General features: G+C 47.6%; 1 protein-coding gene across 2 annotated transcripts; it reads right to left on the reverse strand.

The window, feature by feature from the left end:
• Positions 1 to 1747: 1747 nt before the first annotated feature.
• Positions 1748 to 12017, reverse strand: HNRNPL (heterogeneous nuclear ribonucleoprotein L). Of its 2 annotated transcripts, none has more exons than XM_069644210.1 (13): positions 11804 to 12017; positions 11198 to 11319; positions 10713 to 10953; positions 10517 to 10602; positions 9484 to 9580; positions 9334 to 9406; positions 7330 to 7425; positions 6886 to 7163; positions 6262 to 6383; positions 3366 to 3567; positions 3031 to 3088; positions 2652 to 2747; positions 1748 to 2070 (listed from the first exon to the last, which is right to left on the reverse strand). In XM_069644210.1, exons 1-13 carry the CDS (start codon positions 11888 to 11890, stop codon positions 2012 to 2014), a joined length of 1617 nt encoding a protein of 538 aa, XP_069500311.1. In that variant the 5' UTR covers positions 11891 to 12017; the 3' UTR covers positions 1748 to 2011. The 2 variants fall into 2 exon arrangements, with proteins under 2 accessions (XP_069500311.1, XP_069500310.1); XM_069644209.1 differs by having other exon boundaries at positions 6886 to 7178; positions 11804 to 12009.
• Positions 12018 to 21420: the final 9403 nt, after the last annotated feature.

A 21420-nucleotide genomic window follows, 5' to 3' on the forward strand; every position in this document is an offset into this window, starting at 1 on the left:
AACTCCCTCCATACTCCCCTTTAGCAATACCCTGCCACCTAAAATAACCACCCCAGACTCACCGTTCGAGGTTGAAAAAATCTGCAACTTAAAACCCTCCAATTGCCAAGGGGATGCATGTCCAGCCCCGATCATTAAGGAATCGGCTCGTGACCCCACTCCTTTTTATTACCACTTTTATCAATGCCTCTTTTCAATCGGGAGTGGTCCCCAACACATGATGCATAGGCCATCCCTCTCCTAAAAAACCTACCTTAGATCCAGAGGTCCCAACCAACAGGGCCATCACGACGGTCCCATTTTTGCTAAAAATCGTAGAGCAGCGTATCTTCAGATATAGAACTACCTAGAAACGAACAATCTATGAGGCACAAGACAATCCGGCTTCAGACCCAAGCACGGTACGGAGACAGCCCTCCTAGATCTCAAAACCGGTAAACTAGCCCCGCTATTACCATTTGACTTATCTGCTGCCTTTGATTTGGTCAACCACCAAATCCTCTGGCACCACCTGAAAACGGCAGCCCACCTCTGACAAGGCGAAATCCTGCCTGGTTAATAGACAGATGCAGGTATTCTCCCCAACCTCCTCTGCCGACCCTGCACCAGTCCCTTGTGGGGTCCCCCAAGGATCATGCGCTGGACTCTCCGGGTGTCACCTACACCAACTATGCTGATGACACCCAGATACTCATCCCCCATCACAGGCGTTTACGGTAGACTCGAAATCCCCAAATGACATACCGTCATCCAAACAGGGATGGCTCAACATGAGCTGTCTCAATGACGACAAGACAGAGCTCCTCATCCTAGGCACACAGCTAAGACTTCAACAAGCTGACCCCATGTTCAGCTCCTTTAATAGACGGAAACTCCATAAAAGTTTCCAAAGATACTAAAACTCGGAATCTACCTCAACTCCACCGACAAACAAATGCAGTTGCCGCTGCTTACATCTACAAGTTGATCACAGCATGCTGCCCTTTTCTCTCCACTCATAACTGTACAATCCTTGCTAGGACTTGGTCATGTGCAAACTAGACTAATGCACTGTACCAAGGCATCAATCAAGGCAACCTAGACCAACTCCAGATCATACAAAATAACGCCATCAGAGCAGCCCTCAATATCCCTAGATCAGCCCACATCTCGGAAGCCAGGAAGAACCCTCATTGGTTGTCAGTCACCCAAAGGATCTCACTAAAAATCGCTTGCCCCGACCTACAAATGCATGAATACCCCCCCCCCCAAATCTACCTTTCCTCACGGTTCACGCAGTATACCATCTCGATCTCTAAGATCTACCCTCAACCAGAGCCTACTGATCCCTAGATACAAGCTCCAAACAGCCGGTGGGTCTAGCTTCCCAGTTCTGGCAGCCAAATTGTAGCTCTCCCCCTTACTATCAGAAACCATCCTTCTTTGAATCTATTTAAACACAAAGCCAAACGCTGGCTAGTCATATCAGATGACCTGCATTCTCAAAACCTGATGACCTATGTATTTCTGTACAAACTACCAATGTGTTTGATTACTATGCCAATTTAAATGTTACCTGAAATGTCGTAATACTATGTAACCACCGTTTAAGATATGCCCCCTGTAGCCTCTGAGCCTGATTTGCGCTATACAAATAAATAAAATACCAACCCCCCCCCCCCCCGCAAAACTGCATTATAAAATCAAATGGCTGCCATGGTCTGCATGGAGCTGTAGCTTCCTGGAGAAAAGTGAGACAAGACTGAGGTGGTGCACAGCTTTAAAACAGTTTAATGAGTGTCTGTTAATTTACTGGACGATTCCTCATTAATTTGAGGATAATACTTTAAGAGCCAAGTATAACAGTTTCATTGTAACGCATCGCTGGTACTAGCAGCACAAATAAAACCTCAAAAAATAAAAAAAAATACACTCCCATAAACATTCAAAAGCAGTTAGCACCCAGCTACAAAACCATTATATTAAAAAAAGACAGTCACAAGGGGGCACGGATGGGGTGGTGTTCAAACAGTTAGGATGCATGCTGAGCAGTCGAAAAGCAGAGCTTCAGGGTATATGGGTATGGACCACCTGGAGAGGAAGACAAAAACAACTCGATGAGTTTCAAATAACCTGGAGACCAACTGAATACCAAATGCCACAAACCCAAAAAGTAAATACAACCTAGATATCCACCCACGATCTTAACTACACTCCTGATGCCAAGTAACAGGTTGCGATACTTGCCCCACAAACATGTCAGATGCATATAGTTTGCCCAAATAACTTACCTAAAAAGCCACTTTAATTGAACAAGCATCGCGTGTACACCAAGCACACCAAGCCCCACTTTATTTATGTTAAGCTCCTGCTTCTAGCCTAGGCGAGCCTGAAACCAACAGCTACTTGTTTCTCCTGAAACTGCCTTAAACATGTGAATTACCTTGGTGTTCTAAACAATAAGCACTCGTGGTTCACATGCTAACGTAGTGTGAATCTCAAGTGAAGTTACTTGGCGGTGCACTGCCCATCACCTCCCGTTACCCAGCAGTACCTCCTGCGTACAGGTATGCCACAGATTTTTTTTTTAGCTTTTGCTCGAAATTTCGAACCACTGTATGGATATAATTATTTCTCATCGGATACCCAGACCAAAAGCATAGGAAACTTACTTGGATTCTTCATTTGGTAATGGTTTAATGCGCTCAGTGTTTCTAAAGCATCATTTTTTGTATCCCATTCCAACAATCCCGAAGAACTCCGTTCACCTGAGGAAAGGTAAAGTAATTGTTTTCTTTAAAATATATATTTGGGGCACTAACTTGCAAGACACGGATATCGTACATTGGCCATGTGAGTCAAACAACCCAAGCTGTTGAGCAATGAGTAGGGGTTTTGAAAGTGGGCAAGACAAACCGATACTGAAGTATCCCCCCCCCCCCAACTTGGTTAACCCATCAGTTGCCACCGACTTAAAACGTGGAAAATAGAACCATGGCAAGCTCTGACTATCCCACACTGAAGAACTATAATCAAGAATCATTTCCTTACTTTTGCTTGCAAAAACCTTCACAGAAGTAGGCTTCTTCACACCTAGCTCCTCGCAGATCTGGGGAGAACATGGTAAAGAAATGTTATAAAAATGTGACAACCACAAAACGGCTTTTCCAATATATTTAGATACTCCAATTAAGCCTACAGTAAATACCCGCAATGGGTGCACTGGGCATTTACACGTAAGAGCTTTAACACAAGAACTGACAATCATCAAGTTAGAGGAGCCCCAAACTATAAGGCTAGCTATTGTATGGTGCCCAGTAACCACTAGAGTAAGGCAGGTAACAATATTCTGGAGTTAAGCTACACTCTAGGACAAAAGAACAAACCTCATCGAAGTGATCGGCAGTCACTTCATGGGGCGCATTGAAGAAATGAAGGATGCTGCTTGGATGCTGGATTCGGTTCTTTGCGGCTTGTTCCGGCGTTGAAAACCTGTTGTTTCGCGAACCACTGAAGTCTTTGAAACTGCACGAACCATCTTCAAGTACGTAAGACTGGCCTGCCATTATACCATGTTGCTTTGAAACACTGGTGGAAATAAGGTAAAACATGGCAAAATAAGTTTAATCCTGGCACACAAAAAACCATTATGGTGACATTGAGCTTTAAGTGTCCTGCGTTCCACCCTGAATGGAAATCTACCATTACCAGCATGTTCCTCTTGGCTTTATAATTGAGAAAGTAATTTCATAAGTCACCTTCTGCTTGTAGTTTTTCATACTGCATGCGACTTTAGGCATTTCTCAAATTGATCAAAAGGTTTAGTGAGAGGGTAAGAAATAAAGCAAATGCTAGGAAGGATGAGAGGGTAGCGTGCGATAGGCAAGTTGTAGAGCAGGGGCGGATCTGGTGGATGAAAAGAGGGTGGGTAGAGAGAATGCGGTAGGGTGGGGTAGAGAGCGGCCACATCCGAATGAAAATAAGGGCGTCATTTTGCCCCTACTCGGAGCTTGCACAACAGCAGCCGGATGCTAGACGCAAGTGTCAGGCCAAACAGTGCTTTCGCCATTACATCGCCAGACTTAGTTGCCATGGCAACACCATACACTGCTCCCAAAGTCAACCTTTCCAATACACTGGTTTAGCGATTCGGTGCCTTAAGACACTAAAGCGTCAAACCCAAAAATGCATACGGTACAGGTCGAATGTCTGGCTAGGCACGGATTGTGTTCTCAGCCTGCACACTAGCGTGGCTGAAACAATCCAGTACTGTGTCCCCATGCAGCAGAGGCAAGTGAAACGTTATGTTAAGTAACATGTTCGGGAATGTGCCCACTGGGGAGGGTGCAGAACCACGTTTCAGCCCACTGCCTTTCTTTGTCCCACCCACAGGGGGCAGCCCAGCATCGAAACGCAAGGCAATTCTCATTTGAGCAAGATAACAGCAACGTTTCTAGCTAGTCGGGCCACTTGAGGTGAAGCTGCGCCTCTCCAGGCAGCCGATGTCCACGTCTGGATTACCCAGGGTGTTTAGCTGTTCTATGGGAGGGTTCCTCCATTCTCACCGATTAAAGGTTAAACTTCACCTCACTGATTAGGCCGAAACACGCGTCGGGGTGGTCGATTTTGGTGTAGACCTTCCCCAGTGGAAGACATTACATATTATAGGGTATTCGACCCATGTTCTGTTCGTTCGAGCTCCCCAGACTATTATGTAACGCGTTTGTATTCATGCAATGGAGGCAATGACTGAGGCACATGCATTTCGGAGATTGAGTGCATGCAAAGGGGAGCAGGTCCAGGGGCTTCGATTTGTAGGGAGCTCTGTCAGCATGGCATGGTTGCAAACGCGTTTTTGCATGGTTAGGCCTTCCAATAGTGCAGCCAGTTTTTCTCAAGCTCTTCTGGTAATACTAGCACATGGATGAAAACGCTACGTGAACTTCGATGCCTTGCATCCATCGCGGATTAAGCGTGCTGAAAATGTATTCCGAGGATGAAGGACCCCTTCGGTTGGTCCAGTTGCCAGCTCATTGGCGACATTAAAAGCCTCCATCGTAAAATCCTTAAGCCCATGCTCCACCACTAACCAGATATTTTAGACCAACGCATAATCCAGTTGCATGCATTAATGGTGGAGCATGGGCGCTGGCCCAAAACAGCCAAAAAATTGAAGCTTGCCATAGGGTTTTGGATATTCGTTATTACTGCCATGTAAATATGGGCGCTATAACATTGAACTATAACAAAATCACCAGGTTATTGCTGTGGTTCCTGTATTTTCGCTCCATATAGTTTAAACGACTACGCCATTAGGCTGTCACAAGGAGCAACATAGCCGCTCACAACCCACCTACTGAAGACCACCCAACTGTTTGGGGGCATTATTCATTACTATAGTGCCCATTCATTTATAAAGCACATATACACCGGCAAGCGTTCAAGGAGGGTGGCAAGAGACGCTCAGCCCTTGAAACGATGAGGCAAATGGTCTTTGCGTATTAAGTGAATATGGTTAATATACAGCATATAGGCCGTAATGCGATTCTGCGGTTTTTCAAGTGCACATTAAGGGGCGAGACAAGGACGGACAGATTGATTTACAGACAGCTGTTATGTAGTGCAGGCAGGGGATGGGAACAAGTGCACCCAGTCGGTTAAGACTGGGAAAGTGCGGAGAAGCTCAGGGTTTATTTCAATTGCAGCAGGACTGGCAGGGGTTCCTGGGACCCGAGAGACACCGGGGGTACATCAGGCGGCCAGTCAGTGAGCGGTATGGAAAAGATGGATCGAGGGAAGAGCGGAAATATCAGGCTCAAGGCAGAGGGTGGCAAAAGGCTAGGCTGTTCCGTCTCAAGTTTCGCAAGCCAACTATGCTGGAAGCCACTCACCAGGCATATCCCTGCAGTTTCTGCTAAGTCGATTACTGATTGCCAAAGGCCAGTGCAAAGGTTATGAAGACAGTTACTTTCAACGCAATATCCTCCAACCCCCAATTCAGAAACTATCAGCAGTACCATAAACAAACCAACATCAAGCTTAAAATACTCACTGCCTTGGAATCCTGGTGCGTATAAAGCGCAAGTCACCAATCTACAAAATCAGCCAATGGCCAGTCATACCATCTTTCACTATCAGCAACATGCCTGAAAACTAGCTTCTCCAGAGGCAGCTCAGGTCTGGTGACCGCATGGAGGTGCGCAATTGAAACATTCATTCGACTATTTAGTAGATACTGCCCCCCCCCCATTACAACAGTCAATGGCAGCATTCTATACGTACCACACATTAAGCTTCTGGCCAAACATGAAGTTATTGTTGAGATGGGTGAGAGCACGATCCACAGCATACCCATCAGACATCTCCACCATGGCTGCTCCAGGCTTACTCTTCATGAATTTAACCTGTAGGTCACAACAAAAACAGGGTGTAGTATCCATATAGAAACGTAGCTTCGTTCTGGCGGCACGGGGAACGCGTGGTTTTGACGTTCACAAAAGCCAGAGAAGGGCCAAATCGAACATCCCTAGACATGGTTTCAAATAGCATTTCTAGTCTAAATCCATGCGGAACATTTGCCACAAAGCTCAACCAACCTCACATTTAAGACCCGTTAGGCAATTCGGCATTTCAAGCATTCTTATGCTCATATGGCCCGTCTAAGTCATAATAAAGGCTATACTTAAGTTGCTAACACCCACAGCCCCACAATTATCACAATGTTGTGCATCTGGGGATGGTCGAGGCAGGTTATGATATGATATGAGTATTGGAGAAAGCACATGTATGGAGTATGGGTATGTGCAAACTTGCAGTGCTAAGATAATTTACAAGACAATACTGTCTAGATCCCAACTCGCGAGCAACAGACTAGAGCAAGGTGTACTAACAGTCACTGCCATTTACCTTCTCCACATTCCCGTAAAGACAGAACACATTGAAGACTCGGTCACAATTCATCTTGGACGGCTCCAGGCCATACACCATCATCACAGCAGAGTCAGCCTGTGGCCCATATTCTTGAGGTGGTGGGGGTGGTCCCCCATACTGTGGTTGGTAGCTCCGTGGCCCCCGGCGGGGAGGACCAGATACAGGAGGTGGTCCCATTCTTCGGCCTTCATAATGAGGAGCTGGGGGGCCATACCCATCATCGTAGTGTCCATGATAGCCACCATGTGGTCCTCCTGGAAATAAGTCATCTGGTAATCGTTCAATAACATCCAATGTTTCAGATCACGCCAAGCACATAAAAGACGGCACCCATCACCCCTCTCCAATGTGTATACGTGAGCGCCGGTTATCTAAAGAACTTTTAAAAAGATCAATTTTTTAAGTGGTCAATAAACTCACCAAGTGCTGGTCCGGGGCCCGATTTATATTCTGGTGGATGATCTCCAAGGAGTGGTGGCTGCCTCTGCCGCTTATTGGGGTTACTACCAGGGTCCCCTACAAAAGCAGCATAAAACTAGTAATTACCAATGAACGAAAAGTAAAGCACCTTCAAGACAAACACGCTTACTGTTCAGACCCAATAACCAGCAAAAATCACAGATTATATTGCAACTTTAAAGATAAGCTCCTGGCCCTCAACAGCTCTACTTTTAGCTCCTACGAATGCTTAGACAAACTCAAAACAAAATGAAATTCTGGTAAATATTATCCCCGTATCAAGCAAGACCCATGTAACAAAGAAATATCATCTCGGTGGATAAGTAATCCCCACCCGTGCAAGCAAGACATTACTATTGATACGAACCAGAAATTTTATATAGGCTTTCAAAAATTAAAAATAAAGTTTACTTACAGCTCGAGCACAAAGTACCATTACAAACTGCATTTCTTACCATTGGAGCTTCAGTGAGCAAGCAGAGTTCTGAGAGATGGCGCCCCATCAAACATACACTGCGACCCTGCATTACATGGTTTCAGTCAGAAGCACATTCCAGCGAGAAGAATAACAAACTTTTAAAAATCATGAGAATAAAGCGTTGAAAAGGCTCACAGCTTTTGTGTCTTCAAAGTATCAGATGAGGTGTACTAATGAGTGTCTCTCCGTGCTCGCCTCCTGCTCTTGTGTGATGCTTCTGGCTGTGTAGCTCATGTGCGTGTCTCCTGTTATGGGAAGTGTGTCTGCCCATTATCACATGTATACACGCGCCAGCTCGTGCCCCCAGCTACACGACGAACGCTGTGTGCCTTTGGTTTATCTTTCATCCACGATAAAGATTAGCAGGTGATACAGGCCTCTAACAACGACAAGTTTAGAGGTAGAAAAGCATCCCAAGACGGAAGGCAACAGGGTCTAATCCACTCTAGGCATGGTTTCTCCGCGGGGCTTGTGATCAGTTCTTGGTTCTGTGTTTCCTAGTCTGCTTGACTTTTGGATGCATGACTGTTGTGGCATCACTGTGCTTGTTACATGACTGTTGTGGCATCTGTGCTTGTTAACACAACTGCTTTGGCATCTTTCTCTGTTACGTGACTGCTGTGGCATCTCAGTGCTTGTTACATGATTGTTGTGGCGTGTTCATCATCTCAGTGCTTGTAACATGTTTGCTGTGGCATGTTTTCGGCCTCTGAACAGCGGGTTCCTGGATCACGGTGTTGTGTTCTTGATGTATTTTGTAGTCGATCATATGATGAATGTTTCGCCGGAAGTAACTAGTGATTCTTTCTACACTGAGTGTTTAGTGATGTACAGAGGCAAGTTATAGCCACCTGCTTGCCTCGAAGCAAAGTTGTCAAAGTCTACTAGGAGCTTGGAGGGACGAGAGTAGTAGGCAACCTCCCAGAACCCTCAGACGGGCACCAGATAGAGAAGCCACACCACTCCCTACCTCAAATGCACCAAAGAAAGTAGTCATACAACTTGCCCATGAGTCTCTGCACATCGCTAACATGTACCTTGGAAGAGAAATGTCATGTGTTAAGTATTGTTAAGTAATGCCATTGCTTAACCAGTTATGTTCAATTTGTTGAATTTATTCTCCTTCAAATCGAAAGGTACTTCACTTCAAGAACTGATTATAATATACAGGGGCGGGGATCCGCAAATCCAGTTGAGAACAAAAATGCAATCAAATCGGTAAAGAATCTCCCACGATAAAGGAGGGTGCGCTTGTTTTACATCATGTCGCCAATTTAAAGCAAGTAAAACAGTTAATCGTGCAACAGGAAAAGGAACCAATCTTTCAAGTTGTGAACACTACTGAAACAGTAACTAAATTGAACTTAAATGGAGCTGCAATGGCAGTACGGTGTGTAAAACCCATATATGAAGTGAGGTTTGCAAAGCAATATGGCATAATCACATAAAAACAGCCAGAAGAGGGGGGACTGGTTTAAGCAAGTTACCTTGGCCGTTCAGGCTGGGGTTGGTGTAGTCCCAAGTGTCTTGATCATTTCTGAAGACATTCAAACGCGTTGGCTGAAAACACAAATCAAGAGTTACCTAACTGAGGCATACCCCGTAGATATATAGTAAACACTTAGCTTGCTACATACCTTGGCGTATTCAATCTTCAGCGTACAACACCCGGAATATATGTCGGCACCATTGAGAGAGGCCTTGGCTCTCTGCGCACTCTGAACTGAGTCAAACGTTCTTTGAGTCAAGGACAATATTAAACAGGCATGGCGCACTTTAGTTTGCCCAACACAGGTAACCGATACAAGCTTCCCGCGTACACCACAATGAAAATAAATTGCTAAAAATATGGTTACATTGAAAAGGGACAGCGTGTCGAGGCAAAACAACTGCATAACAATAATCAAAACAACTGCATAACAATAATCGCTAAACAAGAAAGGCGTGGTAAGCACTAGGGACACCAGTATACAACCTCGACGGTGAACCTAGTTTACCTAAGTGGAGGAAATTAAATGTCGCAGGGTCAGCTAAATAAAGCTTACACTAATGACAATTTCTGAAGAGCCTTATATAAGCAAACCGGTTTGGACTCGGGGCGTTACTCTAAGGGAACACGAATGGCCGATGGCGGCTATTAAACGATATGTTCATATTGGTAACCATTGTCAAGTCATAGTTTAGCCGATAAGATATTGCATCATGTGTACAGCCGAGTAACAGCCAGGGAAACAATACAAAGCATGGTACAACATGGTATCACTGCCACTATGAGCATCCAAATTGCTTTGCAAATGAAAACCCTTTCTACGAAACAGCTGCGCGTCACTGGAAACAATTGTGTATAGTAGCGACATATAATCAGGGTGCTAAGGGAATCGGTCAAAATGGCCACCATAGGGTTAAGCATTTAGCCGTCTATACATGTTGTGCACGGAGGGCGGCATCCACTAGTTCGGGGGGGGGGGGGGGGGGGGGGGGGGGCGTGCGTGCTGAACCACAGGGCTATGCATTTTCAAGCCGTATGCACAGATGGAGCATCTCTATGCATTCGCCATAGAACAGTCATTACAAACCGCCGCTTCCCGGGCCCACGACGTCGACATGCAAAGAGAAACCATTACATCTGCTGGTGCTCAGACATATGACATAAGCCCACAAAAAGGATATTCCACCATGGATTGAACGCCATTCTTCCTGAAGATGACAATCCGCTGAACAGGCCCGCAGGGATTACAGATGGTGTACAGCACATCCTATAAAAGATCAGGTAACATTTATTAAACGTTTACTGTAGCCATCACAACGCGAGTAAATGCCAGCCTTTTAAGAAAATGCTCAATAAACGGGCTTTAAAGTAACATACCGTTGTGATGGAATAGATAGGATTCAAAATAGTTAAGAGAAGCACGTTGTTTACACCCCTCGAGTCGTCACTTGACTCTCCAGGGCGGGAGATTTTCTGACTAGTTGAATAATTCACAAAAGATGGGTGGCCAGCAATGTAGATTTGGTTATCTGCGGCATAATTTACAGCATTGCAGGCTGCTATTACATCCTCGAACTCGACCAGAGCTTGTCGTTTCTTAGGCATTGCCACTACGTAACTGGAGGGAAACAAATATAGAAATGAATAAATCCAAGCATGACTGCCATGACCGCGCACAACTATCAAACAAGGCTATTTAGTACGGTCTTGTCCCGGACATTTTAATAGGCTACTAACCAGTTAGCTGGTTAACACATGGTCCGCAACTAATACCCTAAAACTCTCATACTCTTCAGAAGGTGTTCAACATGAATCGTTTGTATGAAGTGAAACATTTTTCAAGCCTATTTGCCACACTCTACCTGATGGGTCCGAACTCCTGCAAGGCCTCGACCAAGTCTGCTTCCACCACGCCATCCATCAAACCTCGGACATGGACGACAGGCGAGGCCGCAGTTTTATGGGGATCGTCATAACCACCATCCTGAAGGGGAGAAAGGACCGCAGGTCATTCAGCTCGAACCGTCCACAAAGAACATAACCCCTCCAAATCACTCGATCCGGCAATGTCGAAAATACACTACACATTCTAATATGTCTCTGGAAAGGGGCTTCTCAATTCCCGGGGCAGTTTTAATCACTTGCAAAGCTCATTTCGTTCAACAAAAAGATCGTCCCGTTACTTACTCAGACACGTCGAAGTCCTCCTCCTAATCGCGTAAAACATCGATCATTCCCATTCGGGGGGGGGGCACAATAGCCCATCCACTACCTGCTTTTGCCACAAAGGAAGTGGCGTCCCCTTCGACTCTCGCTTTTGGCCTTACTTCTAGCACCAAACTTGCTGGTCCCTTTTCGCATCCACACCCCCCTCCCCCACGCCTAATCCACGAGCTCTACCTCCACGCATGGTCCATTTCTTTTACATACAATAAAAGGTTACCCAGAATGTGCAATGCAGCCCTTACCCCTCCGGCGGTATTCTGGTCGCTACCATCCGTTTTCTGCCTTTTGGGGGCACGTTCGTTGCCATAATAGCGGCTTTGAGATGACATGTTCTCTAACTGCTGCCGGTGCCGAAGTGAAAGCTGCGTAAAATGGCGCCGTTAGAAAAAAGGCCTAATGCCCGCCTCTCACCCAACGTCACAGTATTAGGCGACGAACCACCAACTCTCATTGAATAGGCGAACCGTCGTTCGCGAACCTTCTCTATGATTGGTTACCACAATGGGTTTTCGTCAGAAGGTGGCGCTTGAAGAGTATTGGTTAGAACAGATGTCGCTTACAACCCGTATAACAATTTTCATACTTTGATTGGTTAACTGAATCTTCCCCCCTAGACTCATTGGGTAATCGCCAACAAGAAGTTTAAACCCAATGACTTATTACGTAAATGGCGGCCATTTTATGACATTTTAGAAATATAGGACATTTTAGAAATAAAGTGAAAACTGACCGAAGTCGATTCCCCTTGTGTGTTTGGTGTCATTTAAAAGGCTGTAATACAATCGCAAATACGGGGCAAAACCAGAACGTTGGGAAAAAGCAAATTATCTGTAATCCGAAATGCTTCAGCTAGCTCAAGCCACGATTATTTCAAAATGGCACCCGATTCCTCCAGAGCGATCAGAAGCGTTGCCATTCCAGCTTTAAGCGCGATGTCGGATTGCTTTTCTAGAGACGTTTGTGTGGCTAATGCGCAGACCACCCATGATACTGGGGCATTGATTTGCAAATTCTGATGCAAGAAAACGGAAATATTGCTGCACAAATATGTGTGTTAGGTGACATGCTTAAATGAAACAGTTGTACATAGCTCCCAACCTGAAAATACCAGATTTTCTATTTTCCGGGTGAAAGCCCACAGAAGTGAATGGGCGTAAAAGCGGGCGAGTTGAGACTTGTAAATAACTACTGGGGTGTGGGTAATGGAAGGTTACAGGCTAAGATGAAGTAGATGCAATTTTGTATAGAGCAAGTATATAGTGAGACATCTAGTGCGGCTGTTCGAAGCAGGCACGACGCCTTCAGGATTCATGTACATGCCAACATCCTGCAACATCTGGGAGGGAGATTTTGGCACTAAAAGCGGAAGATTTCAATTTTCCCATTTCTTGTATTAGGGGTTAGAATTATTTTATAAGGGAATAAGTAAAAAATAGCGTGTAGTGTCCTTGAATTAAACTCTGCACAAGAGGAGGTGTAAACGTGCTTTATTCTGTTAGGTAACGCATGCAACTGCACTAATAAATGAACATGTACCAATGCATACTTGCCAACATTCTGTGAGCAAAAAGATGTAGGATTTTTCAAGTTTCAAAAATAATACATAGCATAAGAATGAAATCACAGGAAATTACAAAACATACATTGTTGCCACCACTGGAGCATTTTCAAATGCACAACCCATGAAACAGCATAACATGGAAAGATGCTCAAATGTTTAACATTTATAATTGTGAATGGTAAGTTAACACCAAATTCAATTATCTAACTTCACAGAAAATAATCACAGAGAGCTGGTAGGCAACGTTTGCCACTGTTCTGTAGCAGCAGCCCGGGCAGTACACATTTATTCCTGCAGTGCAAGTTGAGCACTGAACAACATGGAGAATGATACCCCCTGTCACGTTGACGTTCCCTTAGTAACGCGGGGGCGGGAGGGAACGAGGAAGGGAAGTGATGTAACGGGGGGCGGAATCGGGGAGTTCAGGGAAGAAGGAGAATAAAGAGGACGTGTATTTGAAACGCTCCGTGTCCTGAGTTTCCTTTAGCGCAGCAGGCCCGCCATGACAAGCGAGACCACCACAATGGCGACGAAGGTGAGATCGGGGGAAGGGCAATGCTCCTAGAAGCCCGCCGAATGCAGCGAAGAAGCTCGCAGCAGCGGGCCCTGCCAGCTAGCGCAATATAAGCGCGGCCCGGCCCGTGGCGGTGAGAACACGCCCACAGCGACGCGCCAGTGCCTCGGGCGAGGCCCGACATCCGCGCCGAACGCCCACGCCCGGAGAAACGCCCAGCGGCGATGCAGGCTCAGGCAGCCCGCAGAAGGCCCCAGGCACGCAAAGCCAGGAGGGAGGCCCTGCAGGCCATCACGGAGCTCACAGGGCGACGCGAGGAGTGTCAAAGGCCCCCCCCTCTGCAGACAGTGCTCGTGCCCCGTGAGGCAGCCGTCTCACATCGACAGAAGGCGGGGCCACGCCCTAGAAGCAAGGCCTGAACCGGCCCTTCCAAAGGGACGCCACACAAGCGAGGGCCAGAGGCGGCAACAGAAACCCCACCACCACCATGTCAGGACAAGACGATGGCCAAGAGGGGCAGGCACAGGCGATCGCGCCCCCAGCGCAGGGTACACACGCACCAGAACATGTGCCCCACCAACTTCCAGACACGTTGGCTGCCCAAATGCCGGGAGCATTTGATGTAATGGACACCAGCAACATGGGCCCTCGGTGGAACAAATGGATCCGAGACTTCGTCCTGTACATGGGAGCTACAGGCCCTGTCGCAGATGCACGACAGGTATGTCTGCTAAAACTAGCCATAGGCCCCGCAACCCGAGACATAATCGATGAAATGCCACCGGATTCCATAGACTCGATCCAAGGCCTCAAAGAAGCACTAGCGGCGTATTTTGCACCCCATACCAATGTAGATTACGAAAGACATCTATTCCATAGCACCAAGCAGATCAAAGGGGAGTCCATGGACGCCTATGTGATGCGACTACGCACCAAACTAAAGCACTGTGACTTTGCCAATTATTCAAATACCGAAGCGCTAAGATCGCAAATCATCTCGAGATGCGACTCACAGAGTTTTCGACGGAAGCTGCTGCAGAAATCTCGCACACTGGAGGAAATTCTAGCACTGGCGAGGGTAGAGAGAGCCATCGACTCCCAGGTCGAAAGTTTCAGCAACACCACCATAGGGGAGAACGTCAACAAACTGCAAATGGAAAGAAAACCCGAAGAACTCTTCTGCTATAAATGTGGCTTTGAATATCCACATGAGGGTACATGTCCAGCCATAGGCCAAAGGTGCACCTCGTGCGGCGAAGAGGGTCACTTCAAGGCAGTGTGCAGACTGTTCCGCGACCGAGGTAGAGACAGACCCAGGGAAAACACCTCCCGCCCAAGAAGCAGACACGGAGGGTCCACAGGCAACAATCAGATCCCCGCCACAGGGACCACCCCAAATCAACCGGCAGGGGATCAGCGAGACAGAGAGTCAGGAGAAGACCGGCAAAGGAGAAGGGAAAGGAGAAGGCAAGCCATGCGTCCAAGAACGGACTGCCGGTCCCGCCGACACGTGCGATACCTGGTGGAACAGTCCCCCACAGATTCTGACCTCAGCTCATCAGGGAGCGATCAGAAGAGGAAAGCATACGTATATGCACTAGGAAACCCCACAGCAACCGCCCACAGCCCAACACTCATCATTAAACTCCAGGAAAAGCCCACCGAATTTCTCATAGACACTGGGGCCACCATAAATGTGGTAAGCGAAAAGATCTACAACGATCTCCCTCAAAAACCCAAATTACACCCGGCAACCGTGGACATTTATGCATACAGGGCAAAGACACCTCTGAAATGTTTGGGACAATTCAATGGCCTCTGTAGGTACAAGGGCCATGAAATGAAGGTACCCATACACGTACTAACCACCGAGACTGACAGTGGTTGCGTCCTTAGTTTTAAGGCAGCCGCGGACATGGGCCTCATTCACATTCTGTACAACATCATGGTGCACAAATATATAAACCCCGTTGAAATGGTGAACAACCTATACCCAAAATCTTCAAAGGAATAGGGAAGCTTCGCAACAGACAAATACGGCTTCATGTGGACGACTCCATTCGCCCCGTAGCACAGCCATATCGAGGGATCCCAGTTAACATTAAAAAAAAAGTGGAGGATGAGCTCAAAAAGCTACTCGAACAAGACATCATCGAGAGTGCCACTGGTCCCACAACATGGGTCTCACCAATTGTCCCGGTTCCCAAGAAAGGCTCGGAGGCCATAAGACTATGTGTAGACATGCGACACCCGAATCAGGCCATCAAAAGGGAAAGACACCCGGCACCAAGAATCACAGACATGATACATTTGCTGAATGGAGCGAAAGTGTTCTCCAAACTAGACCTCCAGAAGGGATACCATCAACTAGTCCTACACCCAGACAGCAGAAACATCACAACGTTTGTCACCCATGTTGGTCTCTTCGGATACAAGAGACTAAGCTTTGGGGTGTCGTCAGCCGCAGAAACATTCCAGGCTGAGGTCCACAACGTTATAAAGCACATTCCGAACTGTTTAAACTATTCGGAAGACATCCTGGTATTCGGAACAGACGCTAACAAGCATGATGAGACCCTGATGCTGGTGTGCAAAGCGCTACATGATGCAAATCTCACTCTTAACAGAGAAAAATGCGAATTTCGGAAGAACACACTGAAATTCTTTGGACACATCTTCTCTGAAGCAGGCATGACCCCGGACCCGGACAAAGTGGCAGCACTCAACGACACGGCAGCCCCTGCCAATGTGTCAGAGCTTCGGTCATTCTTGGGTCTCGCCAGTTATTGCAGCCGATACATTAGAGATTTTGCGTCGGTCAGCGAGCCAATCAGACAACTAACACATCAAGACACCAAGTTTGCCAAAAGGCGTTCGAACTAATAAGGGAAAGAGTAGCAAAAGCTGAAAACATGTCCTACTACGACCCAAGCAGACAGACAGAACTCACGGTTGACGCCAGCCCGGTTGGACTGGGTGCGATATTTGCACAAAAGGACCCGAAAGACCCGTCAAGGAAACACTTAGTAGCCTACGCCAGCCGCAGCCTGTCCTCCACGGAAACAGCGTATTCTCAAGCGGAAAAGGAGGGGCTTGCTGTAGTATGGGCGTATGAACACTTCCATCTATTCCTTTATGGCAAAACCTTTCAAGTTGTCACCGACCATCAGGCACTCCTGTTCCTATATGGCAACCCGCAGGCCAAGATTCCCCCGCGAATCGCCCGATGGGGTCTGAGACTCCAAGACTATGCTTTCGAAATCGTCCACAGACATGGGAAAGGTGAAAACCCGGCTGACTTTCTATCCAGGAGACCAAGAGGAGAGAGTGCCCCAAAACCATCCGTGGCTGACAGATACTTACGATATCTGGTGCACCAGGCCGCCCCGGAGGGAATCAACATGGAAACACTAGCCAGGGAAACGGAAAACGATCCAGCGTGCCGCATCATTTGTGAAGGTCTGAAGTCAGGACAGTGGCGGAGAGCAAAAGAAAAGGGGAGAGCTGCCGGCGGTAAGGTACAGGAGGACGTGGAACGACTACTACAAGTAAAAGACGTACTCGCAAGGTCAGAGGATCACATGATCCTAAAGGACAGCAAGCTATTCATTCCGGAAGCAATGAGGGCCAAAGTCGTAGAACTGGCCCACGAGACACACCGAGGCATGGTCTCCACCAAACGCATGCTCAGGCAGAAGGTGCGGTTTCCCCACATGGATGAGCTAGTGGAGGCCGCCCTGAGAGCATGCCCCACTTGTTGCCTTATCACGCCAAACCGACACCCCGAGCCACTCGTCATGTCGGACCTTCCCCAGAGAGTATGGGAAGCAGTGGCGGCGGACTTTTTCGGGCCTATTGAAGGAGGGAAATACATCCTGGCAATAATGGATGAATACTCACGGTATCCCGACGTAAGGATTATACCATCCACTGCTGCGCATCATGTAATCCCAGTTCTGGACCACATGTTCTCAGCTTACGGGGTACCACGAGTACTCAAGACGGACAACGGTGCCCCCTTCTGTGGACATCAGTTTACTCAATTCGCAAGCTACATGGGTTTCCATCACAGAAAGGTCACGCCACTGTGGCCTCAGGTGAACGGGATGATAGAGCGATTCATGGCCAACTTGAAGAGAGCCCTTCAAATCGCCCGTCTCACCGGTCAACCCTATGAGCAGGTGTTGAATCAACTGATGAGAGACTATAGAGGAACACCTCATAGCACCACAGGAAGGACACCTGCCAAATTGATGTTTGGACGCAATACCCAGACACGCCTCCCACAGGCCGAAGGCATAACACCATCACCTGCTCTAGATCAAGAGGTGCGAGAAAGAGACGAAGCAGCGAAAGCACGCATGAAGGAATACACCGATGCGCGCAGGCGAGCTCAGCCCTCCACGATAGGAGTTGGAGATGTGGTTGCCGTACGACAACCGACGACAGACAAGCACATGGCCCCCTTCCGGGAAGAACCTTTACTTGTTACCCAGAAAAAGGGGTCCATGATCACAGCCCAGGGGCCCGAGAGATCCATCACGAGAAACTCATCTCACTTCAAAGAGCTTCCGCCCAGTGGAGCCAGGAGGCTAAGCGGTAGGGTGCAGATGCATCTAGACTATGAGTCGGACGACTCCTACCAGGCTGATCAGTGGGACTCGGAGGACGCAGAGCTGGAAAGAGAAAGCCTCAGTGCGGGAAGCGGACCTTCACCTGGGCCGAGCCAGGCCCGTCCACAGAGGGTTCGGAACAGACCTCGTCGATGGATAGAGGAAATGGACTAGAAGCCCACCGGACTCTCGCCCGTTGCGAGAAGACTGGTAACCGTTTAAAAAGGAGGGAGATGTCACGTTGACGTTCCCTTAGTAACGCGGGGGCGGGAGGGAACGAGGAAGGGAAGTGATGTAACGGGGGGCGGGATCGGGGAGTTCGGGGAAGAAGGAGAATAAAGAGTACGTGTATTTGAAACGCTCCATGTCCTGAGTTTCCTTTAGCGCAGCAAGCCTGCCATGACAAGCGAGACCACCACACCCCCCCTCAGTCTGATAGGCAGATGCTGTGTGATGGTGGTACGCGATGCCACTTCACTGGTGGTTCACCTAAGGTCTATCCCAGCAATAGTGCAGGGCAGAGTCATGTAGCTGCCATGTCAGTGGATTGATCTGAGCCCATCACTCAAATGTATCACTTAACTGCCCACCACACAGATGAATTGCCTTAGAGTCACATAAATTACCTGCCACTGTAAAAAGCAGTAGGATCTGTCACCCAAATCTGTAGGCAGTAGGACTGCTTAAAAAGCAGTAGCATACTGCCTAAATCAGTAGGGTTGGCAAGTATGCCAATGTAAACATTAAAGTCTTGCAGAAAGCTCTGAAGCACTGTCAATGGGGATGTAGCAGCAAAGCCGCGGCGAGCTTCCGCTCTCACTCGCCGTCCCGCTGCAGTCTGCCGCATCGCAAGGTTACAGCTCTACATACCTCCGTTTGTTGAGAAGAATAGTCCTACTTCATCTCAGAGTCCTTGTATTTCGCAGCTCTTTTCCTCTCGCGTTGGGGGTGCCTCTCACCCGGCGGCAGGTTCCATCCTCCCTGCCCTGGGCCTGTGGTTTAACAACTTCTTCACTTGGTATTTCTCTTTCGACTTGCATGTTTTCTCAGAAATTGTTCTCGTCTAGTGTGTCTTGTCGCTCCAATTCCAGTTGTCGGGAATTGCCTGACTCTGTCTGACCCTCGTGTTGGGACATGTCTGGTAAATGGCTCGGGAATTAGTCTGTTGTTGTTCATGCTGTGAGACCTTGTTTGTGTTGGAAAGGGGTAGGGTGTAGAGTTTCTTAGTATCCTACTAGGCAGGATGGGGAAAAGGTGTCACAAGGAAGGGGATACCGTGTCTCAAGCTTCGGCGTCCCACTTCCACTCACCGAGTACCCCTCATCCAGGTGATCCTCCCGCACTGGTCCAACCCCAGGAACTGGATCCAATAGTGATGGCCGTGCCCTGGCCACCTGGGTGACAGACCCCCGGGACTACTAAGTGAGGCACCTTCAGGTTTCTCACACAGCGCCTTGGTGCCTCCGGGTTTAGTGCGCTTTATAAATGAATAAATAAATAAATGAAAAAGGGTGGCATGATTGACCTTATCAAAGGCAGAGGAAAGGTCAAGAAAGAACGGAAGTAGAGTTGGAATCGAGATTAGAGAGCAAGTCTTCACGGGTGTTCATCAGGGCATTTTCCTTGCCTATGGCTGCTCTGAAGCCAGACTGGTGGTCATAGAGACAACCAACAGATTCAGTGTGCTGGATAAACTGGGAAATGGCCAGCTTCTCCAAGAGTTTGCTCAAAAAGGGGGTTATGGAGATAGGACGTAATAGCCGCACAGGAGGGATCGTTAGAAGGCTTTTTGAGGAAAGGGTGCACAAGGGAGTTCTTGAGGAGTAGCAGAAAGGATCCAGTGGCAAAGGCGTGATTGCAGAAATCCTGCCAAGGCTGGAGCAAAGGAGGCAATGCTGTCCTTGATAGTTCTGGAGGAGCAGGGGAGAACCTGTTTGGATGAGACTTTCACATAGTGAACTTGTCTAGAGACCTCATCAGGTGATACGGGAGATAAGGATTTAAAGGCAGAGGGGGGCCAAGGGAGGCCTGAGAGGGGGTGAGGGAGAAAGGAGAGGTGTAGAGGAGAGTGAAGACACGATGTCCTGACTTTTAGTAATGAAGTATGAGGCCAGTGCAGTGCAGAGGGTCAGGGAGGACAGAGAAGAAATGGAGACTGCAGTGGAATTGGCAAGTTCCTTGCAGATTTTGAATAGTTCAGCCGTGTTGTTAGTGGCCCCAGAGGTGTAGGCCTGGATATAGGCCCTTTTCTTCGAGCGGATGGATAGTCTGTATTGCCTTTGGAGCAGGCTGCAGGCCAATCTGTCAGAGGATGTTGTAGGGAAGTTGGCACTTCAGTAACCGTCTGGAGGCTCTTGGGTTTTATATGTGTTTATTTCTGTTCCATGCAGGTTACAGGTGTGTATTTATGTTCAGGATAATAGCATAAGAACATCTACCAGCCCCCATGTCAGCTGGCTCCAACTGTCACTCCCAGGAACTCTTGTATCATTCGCATTCCACACCACACATATCATTCTACTGATGACCTCACTCTACAAGAATATTCTAACTCAGGCCACACATCACCTCCTATCTTTCCAACTAATACTCTCTGTCATAGCAGGACAATTCTTTGAAAAACTGCAAAAAATCTGGATCAAGTTCTTGTAAAATAAACTCTGCAGTATCTACAGTTTCGCCACCGATTAAATCCCCACACGACCTTCAGAGCCCCCACAGTTCTTCCCATTGGGCATCCAACTCCTTTAGTACCCCTAGGCAGCAGTTGCATAGTGCTACGCTCCTGTCACGGTAGTCCCAATAACCGCTAGAAAACCCCTTTCCAACCTGGCTATGAGCACCTCCAATCTCCAATTGAGGCAGGTTTACTTGGATTGAAAGCTCCTCAGCAGACGAAGCACCTCCTCCTTCGATATGTTCAAAGATCCCTTTACACTGTTCTCTTATGTCACATCTAAAATCAGTCTCTACTTCCTGCATCTCACCGCCTGTTAATTTGATCCTCTTGCACTGTTGAAAATTCCTCTGACATGGCAGTTCACAACTCTCCACTTTGCCTTCAGCGCCGATACATTTCTGTCCTCTTTTCTCGAAAATGCTTACTTCTATGTCACTTTCTCCCTTGCGCTTCCCGAGCGTTAACACAGTCCTCATGCTAGAAAAGGGGAC

Source organism: Ambystoma mexicanum, chromosome 2p, assembly GCF_040938575.1.
Source record: "Ambystoma mexicanum isolate Mex_15411 chromosome 2p, UKY_AmexF1_1, whole genome shotgun sequence".
NCBI classification, from domain to species: Eukaryota; Metazoa; Chordata; class Amphibia; order Caudata; family Ambystomatidae; genus Ambystoma; species Ambystoma mexicanum.

Excerpts from the sequence above, each read along its gene's own strand:
- HNRNPL (XM_069644209.1), bottom strand. The coding sequence starts at position 11,890 with ATGTCATCTCAAAGCCGCTATTATGGCAACGAACGTGCCCCCAAAAGG. Across the intron at positions 3,568-6,261 it reads GGCCAGAAGCTTAATGTGTG|TGTTTCAAAGCAACATGGTA; the intron begins GTACGTATAGAA and ends TATTTCCACCAG. Across the intron at positions 2,071-2,651 it reads TTACCAAATGAAGAATCCAA|GTGGTCCATACCCATATACC; the intron begins GTAAGTTTCCTA and ends CTTCCTCTCCAG.